This window comes from Hakea prostrata, chromosome 9 (genome assembly GCF_041222555.1).
Source record: "Hakea prostrata isolate BN-2017 chromosome 9, UWA_Hpros_2, whole genome shotgun sequence".
NCBI classification, from domain to species: Eukaryota; Viridiplantae; Streptophyta; class Magnoliopsida; order Proteales; family Proteaceae; genus Hakea; species Hakea prostrata.
In genome coordinates this window covers 54249954-54269269 of record NC_142608.1, presented here as the reverse complement: position 1 = coordinate 54269269, position 19316 = coordinate 54249954, and the positions used below count along the sequence as shown (strand labels likewise).

General features: G+C 36.7%; 1 protein-coding gene across 1 annotated transcript; it reads right to left on the bottom strand.

Annotated features, from left to right (window-relative positions):
* Positions 1-245: 245 nt before the first annotated feature.
* Positions 246-8616, bottom strand: LOC149005581 (uncharacterized). The gene is made up of 9 exons (XM_089169208.1): positions 8288-8616; positions 8098-8197; positions 6888-7068; positions 5973-6045; positions 5701-5880; positions 4365-4462; positions 3770-3858; positions 3447-3620; positions 246-953 (listed from the first exon to the last, which is right to left on the bottom strand). Exons 1-9 carry the CDS (start codon positions 8523-8525, stop codon positions 782-784), a joined length of 1305 nt encoding a protein of 434 aa, XP_089025334.1. The 5' UTR covers positions 8526-8616; the 3' UTR covers positions 246-781.
* Positions 8617-19316: the final 10700 nt, after the last annotated feature.

Below are 19316 nucleotides of genomic sequence, written 5' to 3'. Positions count from 1 at the left end.
CCTGTATGCCTCATGCACTATCTTATCTTCATTAGAGATAGTATGAGGGGCATACCAGGATCCAGGCATTTCCTATCTCTCTCTTACTAGTTGATTGATTGAGAATAAACCCTAAATTGCTCTTCTTTTCATTTGTCCTTTTTTTTTTTTTTTTTTTTTTTTTTCATTTTATTTTATTTGGATTGTTTATTATATGTTTCCCTTTCACTTAATAATTTTATATTTTAACCCATGAGAGTTTTAGTTGCTCATTCTGAAACTCACTTTTGGCTCATTTCTACAGGAAGCAGATCTTGCTGTTCATGAGTTATATCATCTACTACCTCTGACCTTGTCTTTCACTGTTAAAAACAGTTCACTCCTTTGGGAAACTCTTCCTCCAATCTCCTGGAAGCTTGTTTCTTATTTTCATCATAAGAAACTCAGGTAGTCAGCAGATACCAGCTTACTGGTTTTTCCCTGATCAAGTGAATGCTTTAGGTTGAGACTAATAATACTTGGTGAATATGACAGAATTTCAAATCTCAAATGCAACATAAAAGTAGACTGATGGGAATACAGGAGATTCAGTTGATGAAGAATATCTTTATTTTGGTTGTCGATCCGCATGCCCACCACTTATAATTGATGATCCAGAAACCACAACACCAACATAGATATTCATTGCCAACTAAAGCAGCTGCCAGAATGTATGAACATGCACTCTTGATCAGAAAATGTTGATTCTCCATCTGGGGCACGAAATGCCGCACATAGCAATGTAACAGTGAGTCCACTGGTATCACAAGCAGCTGAATATCTCTAGTAGTTTTGCAGCAGCTCTCATGCCACTAAGAACTGCACCTTCAACATTTGGACTTGCACAAAAATCTCCACAGACAGCCAGCCTCTTTTCCCCATCCCAAAGGCACTTCTGCTCTGCAGCAACGACTGTAGCTGGAAAGGCACTACCCCTGTACATATTTCCACAACTGAAGGGTTTCAATATCTACCAAATATAAACCCTTGTAATTTTTATTCAAGAAAAAATATGTTTTAAGAAATTTTTTGAGTCATTCTAGCAGGCTTGGTTTTGCTTTGGCAGTCCACTAGGAAGAGAGTACTTATAGTAGACAACTGCATATAGCAGAATCCTAATCAGAGAAAGGTGATGAAAGCTTTCAGTGATTTGATCGTACTCTATGGATTTCCCCGACATTTTTACACGAGTATTTGGTAAACTTAATAAATGCATGTCCCAGCTTATAATCTTATAATTTGTTTCTCAAACAAAAGAAATCAGAAAAGATTCTTGACCACCCAAATAATTTAAAGAGACAATGAAGTAATGAGAACTGAAAAAGCTACCCGAAGGACACCGCTGCACCAGCCTTATTATTCTAACTCACATAGGAACCCAAAAACCAATAAGCAAAAACACCAGAACAAATTAAAACCCAACAATACAAACCACCTCATTAAGTCCTTGATGTTGCAGAAAGCCCTCAACAGGCTGAAAGTAGAATTAGGATAAATTTATAGAGGGTTTTGCCTCCATGTGCCTTTTTCCTATCTTTTGTACAGTACAACATTCATCATTCTCAAGTGAACCTACCACTTTCAGTCACAGGGCTTGAACAGAAGTATCTTCCACTGGAACACTCATTTAGTGGGGAGTGCAGAAAGCCATACAAAAATGTGAAATTTGCTTCAGACTAAAATCCTGTTATACCTAAAACCAAATGTAAGTGATTCAACAGTCTACTACATCTATATCACAACCACTATAAGGAGAGCAAGGAGACATGCAAGAGCCTCATTGACATAATTCTGAATGGGTTTGGATGCCAGCATTCTAAGCCTGAAGTTTGGGCCTGGATTGGAGATTAAGCAGCACAGATCTATGTAGAAAAATAAGAACCAAATTGAGATGCAACAAGTCTGAGCAAATGCATGTTCAATGGGGGGGGGGGGAGAGAATCAAACTTAAGCAAAATATCCAGATGCAACCCTAATGCCTAATGCAACTCTTATCTAGGATCCATTTGGATCCACGATGATACAGCTCCTTCACATCACAAATCCAACCAGCTTTGGACCTATGCAAGTGAGAATCAGAACTACAGCAAGATCTGCAGCATTTTATGCCCTCATAGGAACTAGACTACTGTAATTGAACCACTACTTAGGAGCATTAAACGACTACTTGCATAAAAAAGAGCCAACCACAATCATTCTTGCTAGTTCTATGTATCTGTAATTTCCCTCCTATGCATACAAATGCATTTCACTGTTATGAGGTCTAACTAACCAAGCCAGCTTTATCTTGGAGGTCAGTTTCAAGCATAGAAGAAAGTGGAGTCTTAAGCAGCTCTAGCAGACTGTTTGCCGCAGAAAGAAAGCAAACAAAACAAGTCAGAAAGATCCCCTCCCTCTAAGGCATGAGGGGGTTTCATACAGGCAGGTCTGTGTAGTGATGCCTTAAGGATATTGGCCTTAGAATAGCAGTCTTGGAGGTCTAATTCCATACACTTTGAATCGGTGTCCTCATCTCCATCAACAATGCCCTGGTGGCTTTAATGGTCTAGCTAGTTAAGTATTTCATATATTGGCAAGAAATGCCTGTAAGATATTGGCCTCAGAATGATGGTCTTGGAAGTCTAATTCCATACACTTTGAAACGGTGTTTCCATCTACATCAACAAAGCCTTGACGGCTTTAATGATCCAGCTAGTTAGGTAATTAATATATTGGCAACAAACTCAGGTGCCTGAATCCATTACACATTCTCATATATATGGATTATCTTTTGACGCAACCACCAACATAATTAGGGTTTTAAGAGCTGTTTTGAGTCAATGCAAAATATTTGACAGGAATTGTATAAGAACCCAATAGAACCATAGTTTTCCAAGTGCCACTTAAGTGTCCTCTTCTTGGTCCAAGGCGACAACATGCCCTGTTGACAATTCATGAGTTTACATTTATTTACGTTTTGCTTTGCTTTTTCATTTTAATGAATTAGGCTGTATTATATTCTATGTTTAGTTTATTATATGCTGTTTTTCATATTAGGCTGGTGTCTCGTTGCTTAGCTGCTCCTACAACACCTTCGGTTGACAGCACACCTTGACAACTATAAATAGAACATATTTGCTTACTGTAATGTAATGGGGTAAAATCTCCGGTAAACAAGATCGAATGTTCTGTACAAGAGACAGGTATTATTTCTATCTTAGTATCTAAGATGGTCTCCACCCTAAAGCCTGATCCTTTTCAAGAATAAACCATGCCCAACTTTGCTTCTTTGTTATGTACAACTAAAATATAAAAAGAAAAAAAGGTGAAAAGTTGCAACAGTATAAAACATATTTGTTATACCTAAAGTAGGTTTCCAGTAAGCATTTTTCTGTTGAAACAAAATAAACAATGGCAAGAAAAATTGGAGGAATATTTGTTATACTCACCATCTGTGAGCTTTGACAAAGAATGGGTCAGGAATATGAAGTCCAGATCTTCGAAATTCTTGGAATAATTCTTCAGCCACCTTAGTCAATGTTGCAGTTGAAGGTTTTTGAAGACCAGTGTGGGAAATGACACCCTTTGCATACTCAGCTGTTGAATGCAACACCCAACGCTCACTGCAACCAATGCAGCAATTTGAAATGACTAAGTTAAAGCAGGAGGGAAACTTGATCTTTTAACTCATCTACGATAATTTGCAACGAAAAATCAATGATGGCAACAAATCCACATTTGATAGGGACTAGCAATTGCAATTTGCATATACCTCGTCTGGGGATGCCCTGGCTTGCTGCTGTCGCAGAAAGCCCAGCGTAAAACATCAGAGTTCTTGAATGAGAAGCCTTTTACAGGTACCTGGAAAAAGGTAAAGCATCCCAGTCCCCACACAACAACAACAACATAACATTTATCATATAAGGTTGTCGAATATCATTTCCCACACATACACAAAAAATAACAGTTACACTAAATAAAGCTGGCCTAAAAAAAGAATGCAGCATTAAGCAGAAGATTATTAGAGTATATAAGTTCAATAAATTGACAAATAAAAATTGAGAATAAGAAAATCAGGTCAGAATCATAAAAAAATTACATGTGACAGTTTTCTCCCTATCCGAAAATCAGAGATCTTTTCTATTTTCCAAGTGAATGCTTAGTCATTCATTGTTTAACAGTCTTAGGACAGATACTGATACAAGGTCTGTTGCTTGAAACTTCCCACTCAGTATGATATAACAAGCATGTGCCACATGATAAGTCGAATATTAATGTCACTCCAATTAAGCACGGAAGTGGTGCTTACATTGTCATATGCACCATGAGAACAATTCAGGCATAAAATCCATAAAGAATAACTTAACTGAAGACAGAGGTTCAGCAAATGCCAGCATGAGGGCAAAACATGGATGAACAGGAATTTCTTTCAACTTTTGAGCCAACTCTGAAGCCAGTGTCATGTCTGAAAAGGCCAAAATCATGGAGTGAATACAATGATAAGTTTGCAATTAACAGAATGAAGTAATAGGCAGTCAAAAAAAAAAAAAAAAATTAAGAATTTGAGACTCTATTTACTGGGCTACACTGGTCTAGTGGAGTCAGAGTACTGATCATTTAAACTAACAGTATGAGTAAATAACTGACTGGAGATTAGAGATCTCAACTTTCTGAAGCGGACCATCTGCATTCATTCATCTCTTCTTTTGGAAAACACCAAGACAATTATTCCATTCCCTTTCATGGTTTCTTCTCAATTTAAGATTTATGATTGCAAAAGGTCAAACATGGACAGAGCCTATAGTTTAAAGAAGTGTTTTTAGAACTTTGTAGCAGAGGCAGTAACCTCAAAAGGTAAACTCCAACCACATGATGGTATTACATAATTGTCCTAAAAGACCTACATAATCAGTTTCTTTTCCTTGAGAGGCAGTGGCTCTAACCATTAAACACCTTCTCTTTTAAAGCTTGTTTATGGTAAATATTCATCAACCTAAATGTGCTTTATTAATAATTAATGAGGGGATTTATCAAAATTTAGCTGAAGGTATGTAAACACTTTTTAGTACAGTTGAGTTCCTGAAACTATGAAAGGGTTACAACTAGAACATTCACTAAGAGTGCCAAGTATGTATCAGTATCCAGATTTCCAAGCTCATTTGGGAGATGATATGGCTTGAAGCTGCAAATGATCAAGATCATATATACAGGGCAAAGCACATTTATTTCAGGATGTGCTTGATCAATTTTAGAGTGTTATATGCTAAGATGGCAGGTCCTGGTGCAATGTAAGGTTGCACCATTTGCCCTAGTAGTAAGGCATTCAAGTCTTCAAACAGCCTCACTGCAAAGCAAGGGAAAGGTGGCATTCATTAGGAACCTCCATGGAATCCACAGCAGTGGAATCCTACTGCACTGGGTATTCCCTTCAGAGTGTTAATTGCTGAACTGGACCCATCATCAGCTTACAACAAGTTTTGAGCTCTGTCAAATTATGCGATGGTACAACAATTTGAGAGTCCAGAATTTTCATCACTGAACAAGCGAACAACAAACAGAGAGAGTAGACTTCCTAAAATAGGTCTTCTTGTCAAAAACAACCTCAAAAAGGAAAAAAATCTCAGTCATACCTAGTCAAGTAGATAATAGAAATCAACAGAAAATGTAAAAGATATACCTATGAGATTAGAGTGTTAGTATTACCTAATGGCAGTGGTCGTCCTGTTACATGAGTAAACCTTGGGGACACTATATTCTTATCGGATGCAACTACACCATCAAAGTAGCCCAGACTTTGACCATCCACGCCTGTCAGTAGCCATGAATTTTTGTCCTCCAACCACTCCACCCTCCCAACAGTTACTCCAAATTTAGCATCCACTCCTAAAGAAAAACTTTTAAGTGAAAAAAGAAACATTTTGCAGGTTATGATTCTATTGTTTATCACTCTAGATCAAAGTGAAGTCAATGCATACCAGGTTCTTGGCACATTGCTTTACAAATAGAATTCATGCCGGGAATACCAACATATTTCTTGCTTGACTCTTCCTACAAGGAACCTATATACAACTCAGACATTGTATAATATATAGAAATGAAATTTGAATATAATATATATGAGAAATGTTGCATATCATATCTGCCCATAGGTTTTCCAATGCAAATGTGATCCACCTACCTAAAGAAGAGCATATCAATCAGAAGAAAGAAAAAAAAAAGAAAAGAAAAACCACAGCTGGCTAATAAGCTCCTACAAATAGATCAACATTCCAAATCATATCTCCTCATAGGTTTTCCAAATTAACACGTGATGCATATACCAAAAGTAAGAGCATATCAATATTTTAAAAAAAATAAATAAATAAATAACCACATATTGAAAATATGTTCCTACAAATGGAAGGCCAAAAAATATGGGTGGCTAGCACAAGACTACATGACTGTGAATAACAATGTAAATGTTTCTCAATTGTATGGACGGACAGAGTACATGACGTGCTATCTCCATAATGAGATTATAGGAACATGTATATCAGAATTAACTATGTACACAGTAGATGTCATATATTTGGTATAAGCATGCTTGTAGGAAATTCACACCGAAAGCTTCACAATGCAGGGGCAAGACACACAACTGATCAACAGCACAGAAAGGAAAAACTACTGGAAGAAGGTCTAAAGTAAGAGATTTAGCAGGCATATGAAAAACTAAGTTACCGATATGGACTAACACAATTTCCAAACATCAAAGGGTCACAAACATCCAACCAGTGATAATTTCCAACTATTGAATCAACAAGAGGAAAAAAATCAATGGAATCAATGATAATGCCTATTGCTGGGTTTTACACTTCTAGATGAGAATTTGACAAACATGTATTAATGTAAACCTTGTCAAAGTCGACAAATTTGGCAGAGATGCAATCAAAAGAACAAAAATTTTCTTTCCATTCTGCAACTAGGCCTCTCGATTCCCACTCATTAACAAGACCCATAACATCATTATTATTGACAGCAAAGTATGGAGCACCATGGTCAAAGAAGAGCTCTTTCCCATCTTCAGTAATTTCCCTACAAAAAAAGTAGAGGATTAACACTTGATACGATGAAGTACTAACAAAAAAAGCTAACAAAACTACCAGAAAAAAAAAAAAATTAAGGCTTGGCAACATATGTAAGTATTTTCAAAAAAGACTCATGATAGCAGAAAGAAAAGATGGTTTAAGATAGTAGTAAAGTGTATTGTCTACTTCCACGCCTCTTAGGAAGACTGTGAGACAGTTTGAAGTTAAGATATGTCAACTCCAAGGACTTAAGGATATTTTGAATTAAATTTAGTTCTACATGACATTTTGAATTTCATTACTATTAACAAAACGTCATGTTTGACAGGAACAGAACATCACCAACACAGTGAAGATTTGAAATACCATTCTTCTTATCCATGTCAATTGACCCTACCAAATGTTGTTCACAATTGGTAGTTGGAAGATGAAGATTAAATCAATAATAGAACAATGGAAGGATTGATTTACTACAGTGGAATTGAAGAGGCAAAATAGATAACTTGATTACTTTAACAGTCTGATGTTCCTTTAATGAAAAAATAAAGGAGCCACACTTTTCTTATTTATGTTCAAATAGGCCACCAGGCAACTCTCCTTCCAGCTGTAGAACTCAAAATCTGAATTTTCATCAATGCAATCAATAAGTTCTTTTCTTTCCTTTTTTTTATCCTCTTTTTTTTTTTCGGTGGAAGAACCAGTCAATAAGATTTTCACTATTAAAGAAATATTAGGAAATGTTTCCCATAAAAAAAATTGAACTCACATAGAATTCAACAAACCCACATCCCAAGTCCCAACCATTTTTGTTCTTGGGAGAGGGTGAAAACTTTAATAATTTCAAAAAGATCAAACAATAACAATCAAAATTTAAACATATATGGAGAGTTGGTGTAAATTATCAACTCCGTTAGGTCCATTTTAATCTTTTTTCTCCCCTAAAAAACAACAAGCCAATTGTTGAATATGTAAGTGTGCAAGAAAGAACAATTATGGGGAACACAAGGAAGGGAAGAAGGGAAAAAATAAAGATTACCTCCTCTGCGACATTCGGCCACCCGGTCCTCTTCCAGACTCGAATACAGTGACAGCCACCCCATTCCTTGCCAAGGCAGAAGCACAAACAGAGCCTGAAACTGAAACAAACCCACTTCACATTAATCAACAAATCTCACAAAAACAATGTGAAACTGAAAGAAGACCTAAAGATTCAGAGCAGAACTTACTTCCACTACCCACAACAGCAACTTTACTGACCAAACTTCTCATATTCTCCTGTAGTGTTCTGGTGGCAACAGATATATCTGAATTCTGTAACAAAGACGAATGGATTCGATTAATATGACGAACTGACAACAATAGATTTGTCTGTTTTGTGTAAGACTGAAGAAGAGATTTTGAAGGACTGTGAGGCCTGGAAGCAAACAAATCATAAGAGATCAAACTCGAAGAATTCAAATTCATGGTTCATATAAGCTCCAAGTTGTATAATCTTCTCTGCTTCTTGCATTCAAGTCCTCGATGGGGACCACATTTTAATGGAAAAGAGAAGAAAAGCTTCTCCATGTCTAATGGAAAAGTGACAGTTGAGATGTAACTCACAACCAGATTTACAAACAAGGCCATTTCTGTAATTATGTCTTGCACGGCCCTTCTTCCAGGTCGTGTTTCATTGCAGTCCACACACCCATCATTCTAAATTTCTAATCCTGAAAGAAAAGATTTTTGCCCCAAAAAAAGAAGAAAGAAAATAGTAAAAATATAAATGGATTATAATTTGTGGATAACATATGATTGATATAATTTAAAGAAAAAAAAAGGGGAAAAAAAGTTATTTTTACACTGCGTCTTCAGTTGCACAACATCAATAAGGGTGCCAATTCCATAAATGAATATCTTTCTAAAGGTCAAGAAAATCTCAGATGCCTTAGCTCTTGCTTCCACCCCTATTTTATAACTTTGAGTTAGTTTTGTTTATCCTCGGAGGTTTGGACCAAAATATTGTTAGGGTTTAGGGTTTAAGCAGAGGGTTACTTAAAGCATTACACCCTAAGTATCTAGTTTGGAATACCCAAACCGTTGCTTCTAGCGAGTATTTATAGACCAACACTAGGCTCTATGGTTAGTTGGACTCTCCCAAAAAGCTCATTACACCATTGGATCGTAACTAATCCAATGGCATATATTAGAACATACATTGGGTATAACTCGAATACCTCAATCGTATTTGAGTATGACTCAGATACCTCAACAATCTCCTCCTATGTTCTACATATGACTCCAGCATTAATCTCAGAAATATAATGTTTAAACTCAATATAGAATCATTCATAACTTTCCAAAAGAGAACAATATCCAATCAAATACAAAGAACACTTTGAATCAAAACATGAGTTTTAGAACAAATCTAAACCCAATCTAATTAGAAGTTCTTCTTGGAAATGAATTACTTATTCTCACACAGAACAATACAACTGTTATTTGCATCTTTGAACGATTTACTCATAAAGTAAATCATCCTCATTAAGATTCATCCTGACAGCCATGATTAATTTTACTTGTCAAATAAATTTTTCCACCAAACCCTAGCATTGGATTTGCTCCTTGATTTTCACCATCCATTGCAAATTTATCAAAATATGAATTTCATAATATATGAATTCAATCATTTGCAAAAGTATCTAGTTCAATCAAAAAACTTAGTATGACCCACATGATGACTGAAAAATCATTTGCATTTTCATCAAGTTTCTATATGTTGAGTCTAGAACTTCTTCGAGGGCCAGATACTGAGATGACCACCTTAAGAGCTCCCCAGCCAAGTTGGAATAGTTGAGATGCCTGCAGTCACAAAGAAAACAAGAACGGTCTGGCCAAATTTTGGCCAGAGAACCGCCTCCGACGCCCAAGTCAGCCTAGGCAACAATAAGAGTTCTTGAGAGAGTTCTCAAGAATGTAATGAATAAATGATCAGATGAATCTCGTCCCTTTCCCATGTAGGATGTGGATTTATATAGAAGTTACCTGGAGGTAGCGCTTCCTTGAGTTTCGGATCGTCAGTTGAAGAGTGAGTGGAATATCTTCGGAGTTACGGCTCCTTTGGCGGACCAGATAGAGCCGTTATCCGCTAACTCATCTCCCCAATTCTCGGAACGGCCTTATTGAGTAGTTATCTGTAACTAACTCTTCTGACTTGGCCATCTGCAACGTCACTCTTGGACTTAGTCCAAGTGAGATTCTTAAGCTTATTCCGAACATGTTCCTTGAAGGGGTTAATATGCTTCCTCCCGAGGGGGTCAATAAGCCTTCTCCCGAGGGGGTTTTCTGTGCCTCTCATGAGAGAGCACCGTTTCTCCTGAGCATGCAGAAGACACATGTCCTGAGGGGTATGTGTTTTCTCCAGAAGAGGATTCTCAGAATCCTCTTCAGATGACTTCTCTGCCCTGAGTGGGGGTGTACGTTCGTCTTGGGGGGGCCCTCGGGCTATATGTTTTCCACAACACTATACAAGAACAAGATCTAAATGATTTCTTTTACAAGGAACCATTCCATGTTTCTATTTGGAATGTTAGAGTTATCATGTCCAACATAGTTATTGGTTGTATCACCAAATTTGGAATGATAAACCTTTCTATGAAAGTTATATCATTAGATGTGGAATGATATAAAGACAACAATAACATCACCGAAATATATGAACAATTTCAATATTCCTTATTTGGAATAATAAGGTAATCAAGCTTCATACAAAGGTTGTTTTATCATCAATGTGGAATGATTTAGCACACCTCTATACTCCACAATCCTATCAAATTATCTAAGATATGTAGATTGTCTTGAATCCAAAATATGGCTAAATGAGATTCAAACAATTCAAAATAACATAGAGTTGGATTAAAACCTACCTATATAGGCTTTAACCCCATCTCCCCCACAGTTTTGAATGTTCAATTTGTATTTCAATCATTTTGTAAGAGTATTTGCCATATTCTATTTTGATCACACATCAACTAAAGTGATCACTTTTTGTTCTGTTAGAAAATTCAGCACAACCTACATTAGCCTAATTTGTCTCATTTTACTATTAAAGAGTGAGGTATTAGATATCACTGTTTATTGCTTGATTATCACAAAACAAATTTAAAGAAATTATCTTTAAATTAAACAAAGGAATTTCTAGGATCAGATATTTTATCTACTCCCTACCTATCTCCTCCTGAGGTTAGAGAGTATAACTCTAATTCCATATAGGATAGAACTCAAAGTAATTCAAGTCTATCTTGATTTCTTTTCAACAGTCACTTCACCTAGTGTAAAAATAATCACTAGTAGATTTATTGTTCTAATTTCTGAGCAACAAGATGCATCAAAATTATTCCTCTAAATTGAAGGATGTATGGTTTAAAAAATAGCATAGTTTGAAGTACCCTTAAAGTATCTTATTAGCATTGTGAACGCAGACCAATGCTCTATACTAGGATTACTAGTAAATCAACTTTGCATGCTTACTGTATAGGTTATCTCTAGCTTAGTGCAACTTATTGTATATAAAAGACTACCAATCAGTCTAGAATAATCTGATTGATTCACAACTTTACCATCACAGAATATAAGCTTTTTGGTATAATTATATGGTGTCTCTACCGATTTGCATCCACTATATTCCCATCTAGAAAGTAGTTTTATAATATAACTAAATTGGCTAAGTGTAATTCCTTGTCTAGTAAAACTTACTTTCATGCTAAGAATGGTGTCTACAACACCAAGATCCATCATGTCGAGTTCTTTATCTAAAGTATTTACATATCAGAATTACCACCCAAAGTTCTTTACTTATTTTATCAAATTTTTTATGCCTTAATTTAGGTGCTTTTTTAAATCATTAAAAAAGCTAGCTTATTTTATAGTCTTTATTTTTTAAACCTTTCACTACATATCCTTCAAGTTGGTTTTTGTAGATTTTATAATTAGTATACTCTTTATCCATATCATTCACTCTATTGAAATCCACAAAATTTAAAATTGATACAAGACAAAAATTGAGAGACGTGTCCGTTTTATTTGCAAGACCAAGAATCAATGACACAAAATTCATAAGACTAAATCAAGATCACACCAGTCTTCCAAATAACAAATTCAGATTCTTTCATCAAAATGTTGTTTTCTCTTCCTTGCATTGAGTTTTTTTTTTTGGTGGTATAAAGGCGCTTCTTTTTGTTTTATTAATATTGGGGATGGGGATATTAATATGTGATGAAATGATGTTTTTCAAAATATTAAATGAATAACACATTACATGTATTTATAGGATAATTGAGATAATCGTGATCAGCTAGAGGACAGTTGTACGGTTGATCTCTCCTTTACATGCCCCCGCAAGCGTAACGGATCCTGAACCTTAAGCTTGTCCCGGAGTAGAAGAAAACGTGAATGAGGTAACCCCTTGGTAAAAGTATCTACTATCTGATCCAAAGAGGAAATATACCGAACAATAAGCTGCTTAGTGGCCACCAAGTCACGAACAAAATGGATATCAATCTCAATGTGTTTGGTGCGTGAATGAAAAACTGGATTGGCTGTCATATACGTGGCCCCAATATTATCACACCAAATCACAGGAGCGGCGGGAAGAAATGCCCCAATCTCACCTAATAGAGATCGTAACCAAAGGAGCTCTATTGAAGCAGCAGCAATAGCACGATACTCAGCCTCAGTAGAAGAACGAGAAACAGTCCGTTGCTTGCGTGAGCCCCAAGAGATGATATGATAACCCATATAGACACAATATCCAGTAGTCGAGCGTCTATCATCCGGACACCCAACCCAGTCAGCATTAGAAAAGGCAGTCAAGGAAATAGTAGACTGGCGATTGAAATATATGCCATGAGAAACAAGTGCCACAAAGATAGCGAAGAATACGCTTAACCCGCATCCAGTGAATATCCGTTGGACAATGCATAAATTGGGCCACTTTGTTAACAGCAAAACTGATATCAGGCCAAGTGTTGGCTAAGTATTGAAGAGCCCCAACCGTGTAATGATACAAAGTACCATCAGGCAAAGGATCACCAGAAGTGATACTAAGGGAAGTCCCAGAGGCCATTGGAGTAGGCAGAGGCTTGGCCTCATGCATGTTAACATGGCGAAGAAGATCCAAAATATACTTACGTTGAGTAAGTAGTAGCCCATCAGCTGTACGAGTAGCCTCAATACCCAAAAAATAATGTAAATCACCTAAGTCTTTAAGGGCAAAGGCAGTGGAGAGAACCGTAAGAAGATCAGAGATAGCCTCAAATTGGTTGCCAGTAACAAGTATATCATCTACATAGATGAGTATATAAAGAGTGATGAGATCCTTTTTGTAGATGAACAAAGAGGTATCCGTTCGTGAACCCACAAATCCAAGAGAGGTGATAAAAGCAGTCAATTTTTGAAACCAAGCGCGTGGGGCTTGCTTGAGACCATAGAGAGACTTGCAAAGATGACATACATGATCTGGATACATGGGATCCACATAACCCGGGGGCTGAGCCATATAAACGGTCTCATCTAAGTCACCATGCAAAAATGCATTGGAAATATCCAATTGACGAATGGGCCAATTCTGAGAAACAGCCATTGAAAGAATAACTCTGATGGTGGTATGCTTAACCACGGAGCTAAAAGTATCTCCAAAATCTATACCAGGCTGTTGATGAAACCCCTTAGCAACGAGACATGCTTTATAGCGATCTATTGAACCATCAGAACAACGCTTCACACGAAATACGCACTTGCATCCTATAATATTTTGTGTGGGTGTAGAAGGAACCAAGGTCCATGTGCCATTGGCTAGGAGAGCATTAAACTCTTCTTGCATAGCTTGCCACCAATGAGGAGAGCGAACTGCTTGTGTATAACAAGTAGGAACCATGGAGTCATCATAGGTAGCAACTAAATTCAAACAAGTGATGGATTTTAAAGACCCGGTTTTGGAGCATGTGAGCATAGAGTGGGCTGGGGCAAGATTATTATCCACTATTTCAAGTGGGCCGTAGTAGATAGTGGTCCAATAGTCGAACTTGTATGGTGTGGGCCATGAGTTGCTGGAGTTGGGCTTTGTGGAAGTGCCATGGATGGGCTTACAGGATCCATGGAGCATGCCAGGGGTCCAAATGAACCATTAGGGGAGGGGGAATATCCACTATTATGAGTTACAGCCTTCGAAATTACAAGAGAATTATTATTACATGATGGGCTAGGGATAACAACAGAGGGAATACATGTATTGGGGTTGGGTGGAGATGGTACTATTGGGGTTAGGGAAATACCAACAGAGAGCCAAGTATCCTTTGAAAAATTCCCAATTTGATGCTGAAAATTGCAATAAGGAAAGATAGCTTCTTCAAACACCACATGCCTTGAAATGAAGATCTTCCCAGTTGATGGATCATAGCACTCATATCCTTTGTGAGTTGTAACATAACCAACAAAGATACATGCTCTAGATAGTGGTTCCAATTTATTTTTATTGTATGGACGAAGCCATGGGTAACACAAACACCCAAAAATTTTGAGAAAGTGCAAATCTGGAGAGGTGTCAAACAAGGCCTTAAGAGGCGAAACATTACTAAGACAACGCAAAGGTAAACGATTAAACAAATAGACAGCAATTTGAAATGCTTTGGTCCAGAATATTTGTGGCAGATGTGAATGAAAAAGAAGAGACAAACCAGACTCAGTGATGTGGCGATGTTTACGCTCAGCCACACCATTCTGAGCCTGAGTATAAGGACACGAGTGTCGATAAGTAATGCCTGAATTAGCAAAAAATGGAGCCAACAACTTATACTCACTGCCTCCATTAGATTGAAACGAACAAATTGAACTATGAAAATAATTCTCTGCAAGATTTTTGAAACGAGTGAAAACAGCTAACAAGTCAAATTTACGTTTTAAAGGATACATCCAACAATACTTGGTGAAGTCATCAACAAAGATCACATAGTAAGAAAAACCATCAAAAGAAACTACAGGAGAAGGACCCCAGAGATCACTATGAATGAGATCTAAAGGACATCGGCTATGTGATACAGATGCAAGAAATGGCAAACGATGACTATGAGCAGTATAACATGCATCACATGAAGAAAAAGAACCAGAAAAAGGAGTATCAACAAGATGTAAAGCCTGCGTAGTCCTTGTAGCAGCAAGATGTCCTAAACGGCAGTGCCAATGTGAAAGTGGAAGAACAGCAGCAGCAGTAACTGAATTGGTGAGTTGTAGCCCTTGATGAACCACCTTGTGAGTCTGCACATCCTTAATGAAAAATGAATTTCCATTAAAAACAAAGTAAACATTATTATCTGAAGAAAATTGAGAAACAGATAATAGATTGAAACGTAATCCAGAAGCATATAGGATACGAGGTAAATGAAACACAGAGGCAGAACCAACAAATTGGATCATTGCAGAACCAGAATAAAAAATAGGAACACCCTGTCCATTACCTACAACAATGTTCTCATAGCCAGTGAATGGTTCACATATAGCAAGATTACTCAAATATGTAGTTAAATGAGTGTTAGAACCGGAGTCAAGAATCCATAAAGAAGATTTGACAGAGGATCCAAGAATGGCGAAGAGACAGTAAATTGCACCCACATATGCATGATTGAATCGTTGAGGACAACTAGCACAAAGATGCCCTTCTTGATTGCATAATTGACACATAGAAACACCACGTGAAGAACTTACAGAGTGGTGATAGCTAGGAATTGAGTTCTGAGAACCTTGAAATTGACGATTATCAATGTAATTTGTGCGATCAGAAAGAGGATGACCTCTGCGATTTCCAGAGAAGCGCCTATTTCCATAAAATCTTCGATTACCACCACCACTACCAGAGAAATTTCCACGATTTGTTGTTTGAGAACTAGCAGAAGAATTAGTTGAAGCAGCAACATTAGCAGTGATCACTAAAGATGCAAACAGTGATGCTGATGCTCGAAGATGAGATTCTTGTGTAATCAAAAGGCCAGACAAACTGCTAAAATTCAACAAATCAGAATGCAAACAAACAGAAGTGGAGAAGTCATTATATTCTGCTCCCAAAACTCTCAGAGTGGCTAACACAAGATCTTCATCAGGAACCATACTGTTGATCACTGCAAGTGCATCAGCAATGGAGCGAATTTCTAACAAATAATCAACAATAGAAGAACTACCTTGCTCTATTCGGAACAATCGATCTTTAAGATCAAGAACTCTGGATCTAGTAGCCGGAGCATAGACTTCAGCCAAGGTTTCCCAAGCCTGCTGAGAGGTTTGAGCAGAAACAACATGTGGAAGAGACATTTCGCTCAAAGATGAAATAATCCAACTCAAGATGAGTTGATCCTGACGAGTCCATAGATCGACAATTAATGGAGAAATTGAATCAGTAGATGCAGCAACAGAGCTCTCAGATTCAGGTGAAGGTGCAGTAACAGGACTACAGATAGATCCATTGACAAAGCCAAAAAGATTGTGACCTTTTAAGAGAGGAACAAATTGAGCACGCCATAAAATGTAATTTCCAGCATTCAATTTGAGAGGAAAAGCTGAATGAAAATTCAGAGTAACAAGCGGAGACGAAGATCCAGTTGTCGCCATGAATCAATTCAGATCTATGAAACGAAAGTACTAAATCTTCAAGAAACAGCAATAAATTCGCCCAAAGGTATACAGATCTTCAGAAGTTTGAACAGCAGTGTCTTCTTGAGCCATTTTCTGCGCAAAAAAACAGCATAGTAATGAAGCAGAACAGATTCGATCAAGATTTGGAGCTTTGGCTTTTTGGTTGTTTCAAGAAGAGAACACGACAAAGTCAAGAAGACTATAAAACTGTGAATGTGAAAAACAAAGAGTCAAGAAGACTCTGGAAATGACCTGGATCTTGAGACAATCGTGAAACGTGGTTGGATCGAGAGGGTTGAACCGAACCCAAGAAATGATACCATGATGAAATGATGTTTTTCAAAATATTAAATGAATAACACATTACATGTATTTATAGGATAATTGAGATAACCGTGATCAGCTAGAGGACAGCTGTACGGTTGATCTCTCCTTTACAATATGTCTTAGCAAGAGTTGAACCCACGACTTCTTTACTAAGAGGTGTTGGTTTCACCACTAGAACAGCTCTGCCCACTAGAACAGCTTTGCGTTGGCTTATTTCCTAATTTTAACTTCAATGAATTGAACTAATAATTGACAATCGTGCCTCCTATCTTTCATGGCTTTAGTGTTCAAATTGAGGTTTCAGTCAAATGTTACCCATCTAATATGCCATGCATGTAAACCAACAAATTCAGCCACTTAAGAGGAAAGCCTATTCTAGATTTCATAAAAAGAATTAATAATAATAATAATTTAATCTAAAATCAACCAAAGACAAATAGAGAGGACGATTGCACTGAAAGAAGAGAGACCACAACCAAATTGTGCACTGGATACGTGCCTTGAGCATGTCGCATGCATCAGCCCTTGTTTTTATTATCATGATGCCTTTTTTGTGGACCATCACGATTAACATCAACAGAAGAGGGTACAAGTTTCGACGTGATCAATTCGGTGCAATGGGCTGCAACTGGGCCGGGCTGGGGCGGGCTTTTGCAATCCCAAGCCCAGCCCTATATGGTATAGTTCAGGGCCAATGATTATTGTCCCTGGCCCTAAGCCCTACAGGGCCAAGCCAAGCCCATTCCCGCCCTAATGGCCTTAATTGGGCCGGGTCGGGATGGGTTGGCCCTAATTGGCCCTGATTGGCCCTGACCCTAATTGGCCCTGTCCCTGGCCTTGATTGGCCCTGACCCTGATTGGCCCTAATTGGCCCTGTCCATGGCCCTGATTGGCCCAGGCCCTAATTGGCCTTGTCCCTAGCTTTAATTGATCATATCTTTGGTAGTAAATATCAAATGTAAGACAAGTAGTAATTAAAATACATATTAAAGTAATTAAATACTTAAATTCCAAACTCAATTCTGGAAAATAAAATAGTAAAGATGTCAACAAATATTCCAAAACTTATATTCAATATGTATTTAACTATTTATACCCATTTAGATTTTAGAGAAATAGATAAATCCAAATTTCTAGGGTTTTTTAATTTGCTATTCGATGAAAATGATGGTTAATATATGTAAGCTCGAAGGGAAAAAGAAAAAGATTTATTTCAATTCTCAATTAATTTCTAGCTTCTAAGACAATGGTCAAACTTCATTCCAAATTTTCAATTTGTCTTTACCCCAAGTTTCTCTCTCTCTCTCTCTCTCTCTCTCTCTCTCTCTCTCTCTCTCTCTCTCTCTCTCTCTCTCTCTCTCTCTCTTTCTGTTTTTTCCTTTGATTTTTCTCCAGCAGCAAAGAGTTAAAATTATTCATGAAATAAAATAAGTAGAGAGAAGAATTGTAATTAAATTTAGGCATATTTGAAAGTCAAGTCAATTATAGAGAATGTCACACAAAACTTAGAAACATCAGAGATTCATAATTCAAAAGGAATCTGATAAATGAAAATTTTATCTTCAAAGTCAAGAACTTAAGCCGTAGGTAGGTATGTTTTCATTCACAATTGTTCAATAAATTGATATCTTTATTCAATACAAAAAAAATCATATTCAAAACCTTGTTAACAAGTAAATCGACGATAATTTAGTATTTAACAAAAAAAAAGAGTATTTTTTTTTTATAGTTAAAGAAAATGATGTTTCAGTTACAAACATAGCTATATGTTTTTAATAAATTTTTTTGAAATATCATAGTAGATTTGTTAGATATTAATTCTTTATGTAATAGTTTTTATTATTTATAATATATTATCTCGCCTTAGTCAAAAAACAAAATCAATATTTTATTGAACTAAAAATGACTTTATTGGAAAAATAAAAATTACCTTAAAAATAATATAAAAAATGAATTTATAGTATAATATGATCAAAGTGACTAAATGTCAAAATCAAGACTCATATCAATGTTAGTATGAAAATCAGGGTAAAAGTCTAGTACTGTAGTACATGATCATCCTCAAATTAATATTAAGATTAGAGCCAAAATTAGAGTCAGAATTAGGGCCAAAATCAAATAGATGCTTATTACATTGGTAATGAGGTTATAATTTATTTTTATTAATTTTCTACAAAAAATGATCATGTTTCTAAAATTTGACACGTGTCAAGTATCCACCTATATGTATTACAATTAATTCCTCTCCATGTGGGTGGAGGGTCCAGAGTC

Coding starts and splice junctions, on each gene's coding strand:
- LOC149005581 (XM_089169208.1), bottom strand. CDS start 8,525: ATGAATTTGAATTCTTCGAGTTTGATCTCTTATGATTTGTTTGCTTCC. Junction 7,069..8,097: donor GGCCGAATGTCGCAGAGGAG/GTAATCTTTATT, acceptor CTTTTTTTGTAG/GGAAATTACTGAAGATGGGA. Junction 6,046..6,887: donor AATTTGTCGACTTTGACAAG/GTTTACATTAAT, acceptor GGTTCCTTGTAG/GAAGAGTCAAGCAAGAAATA.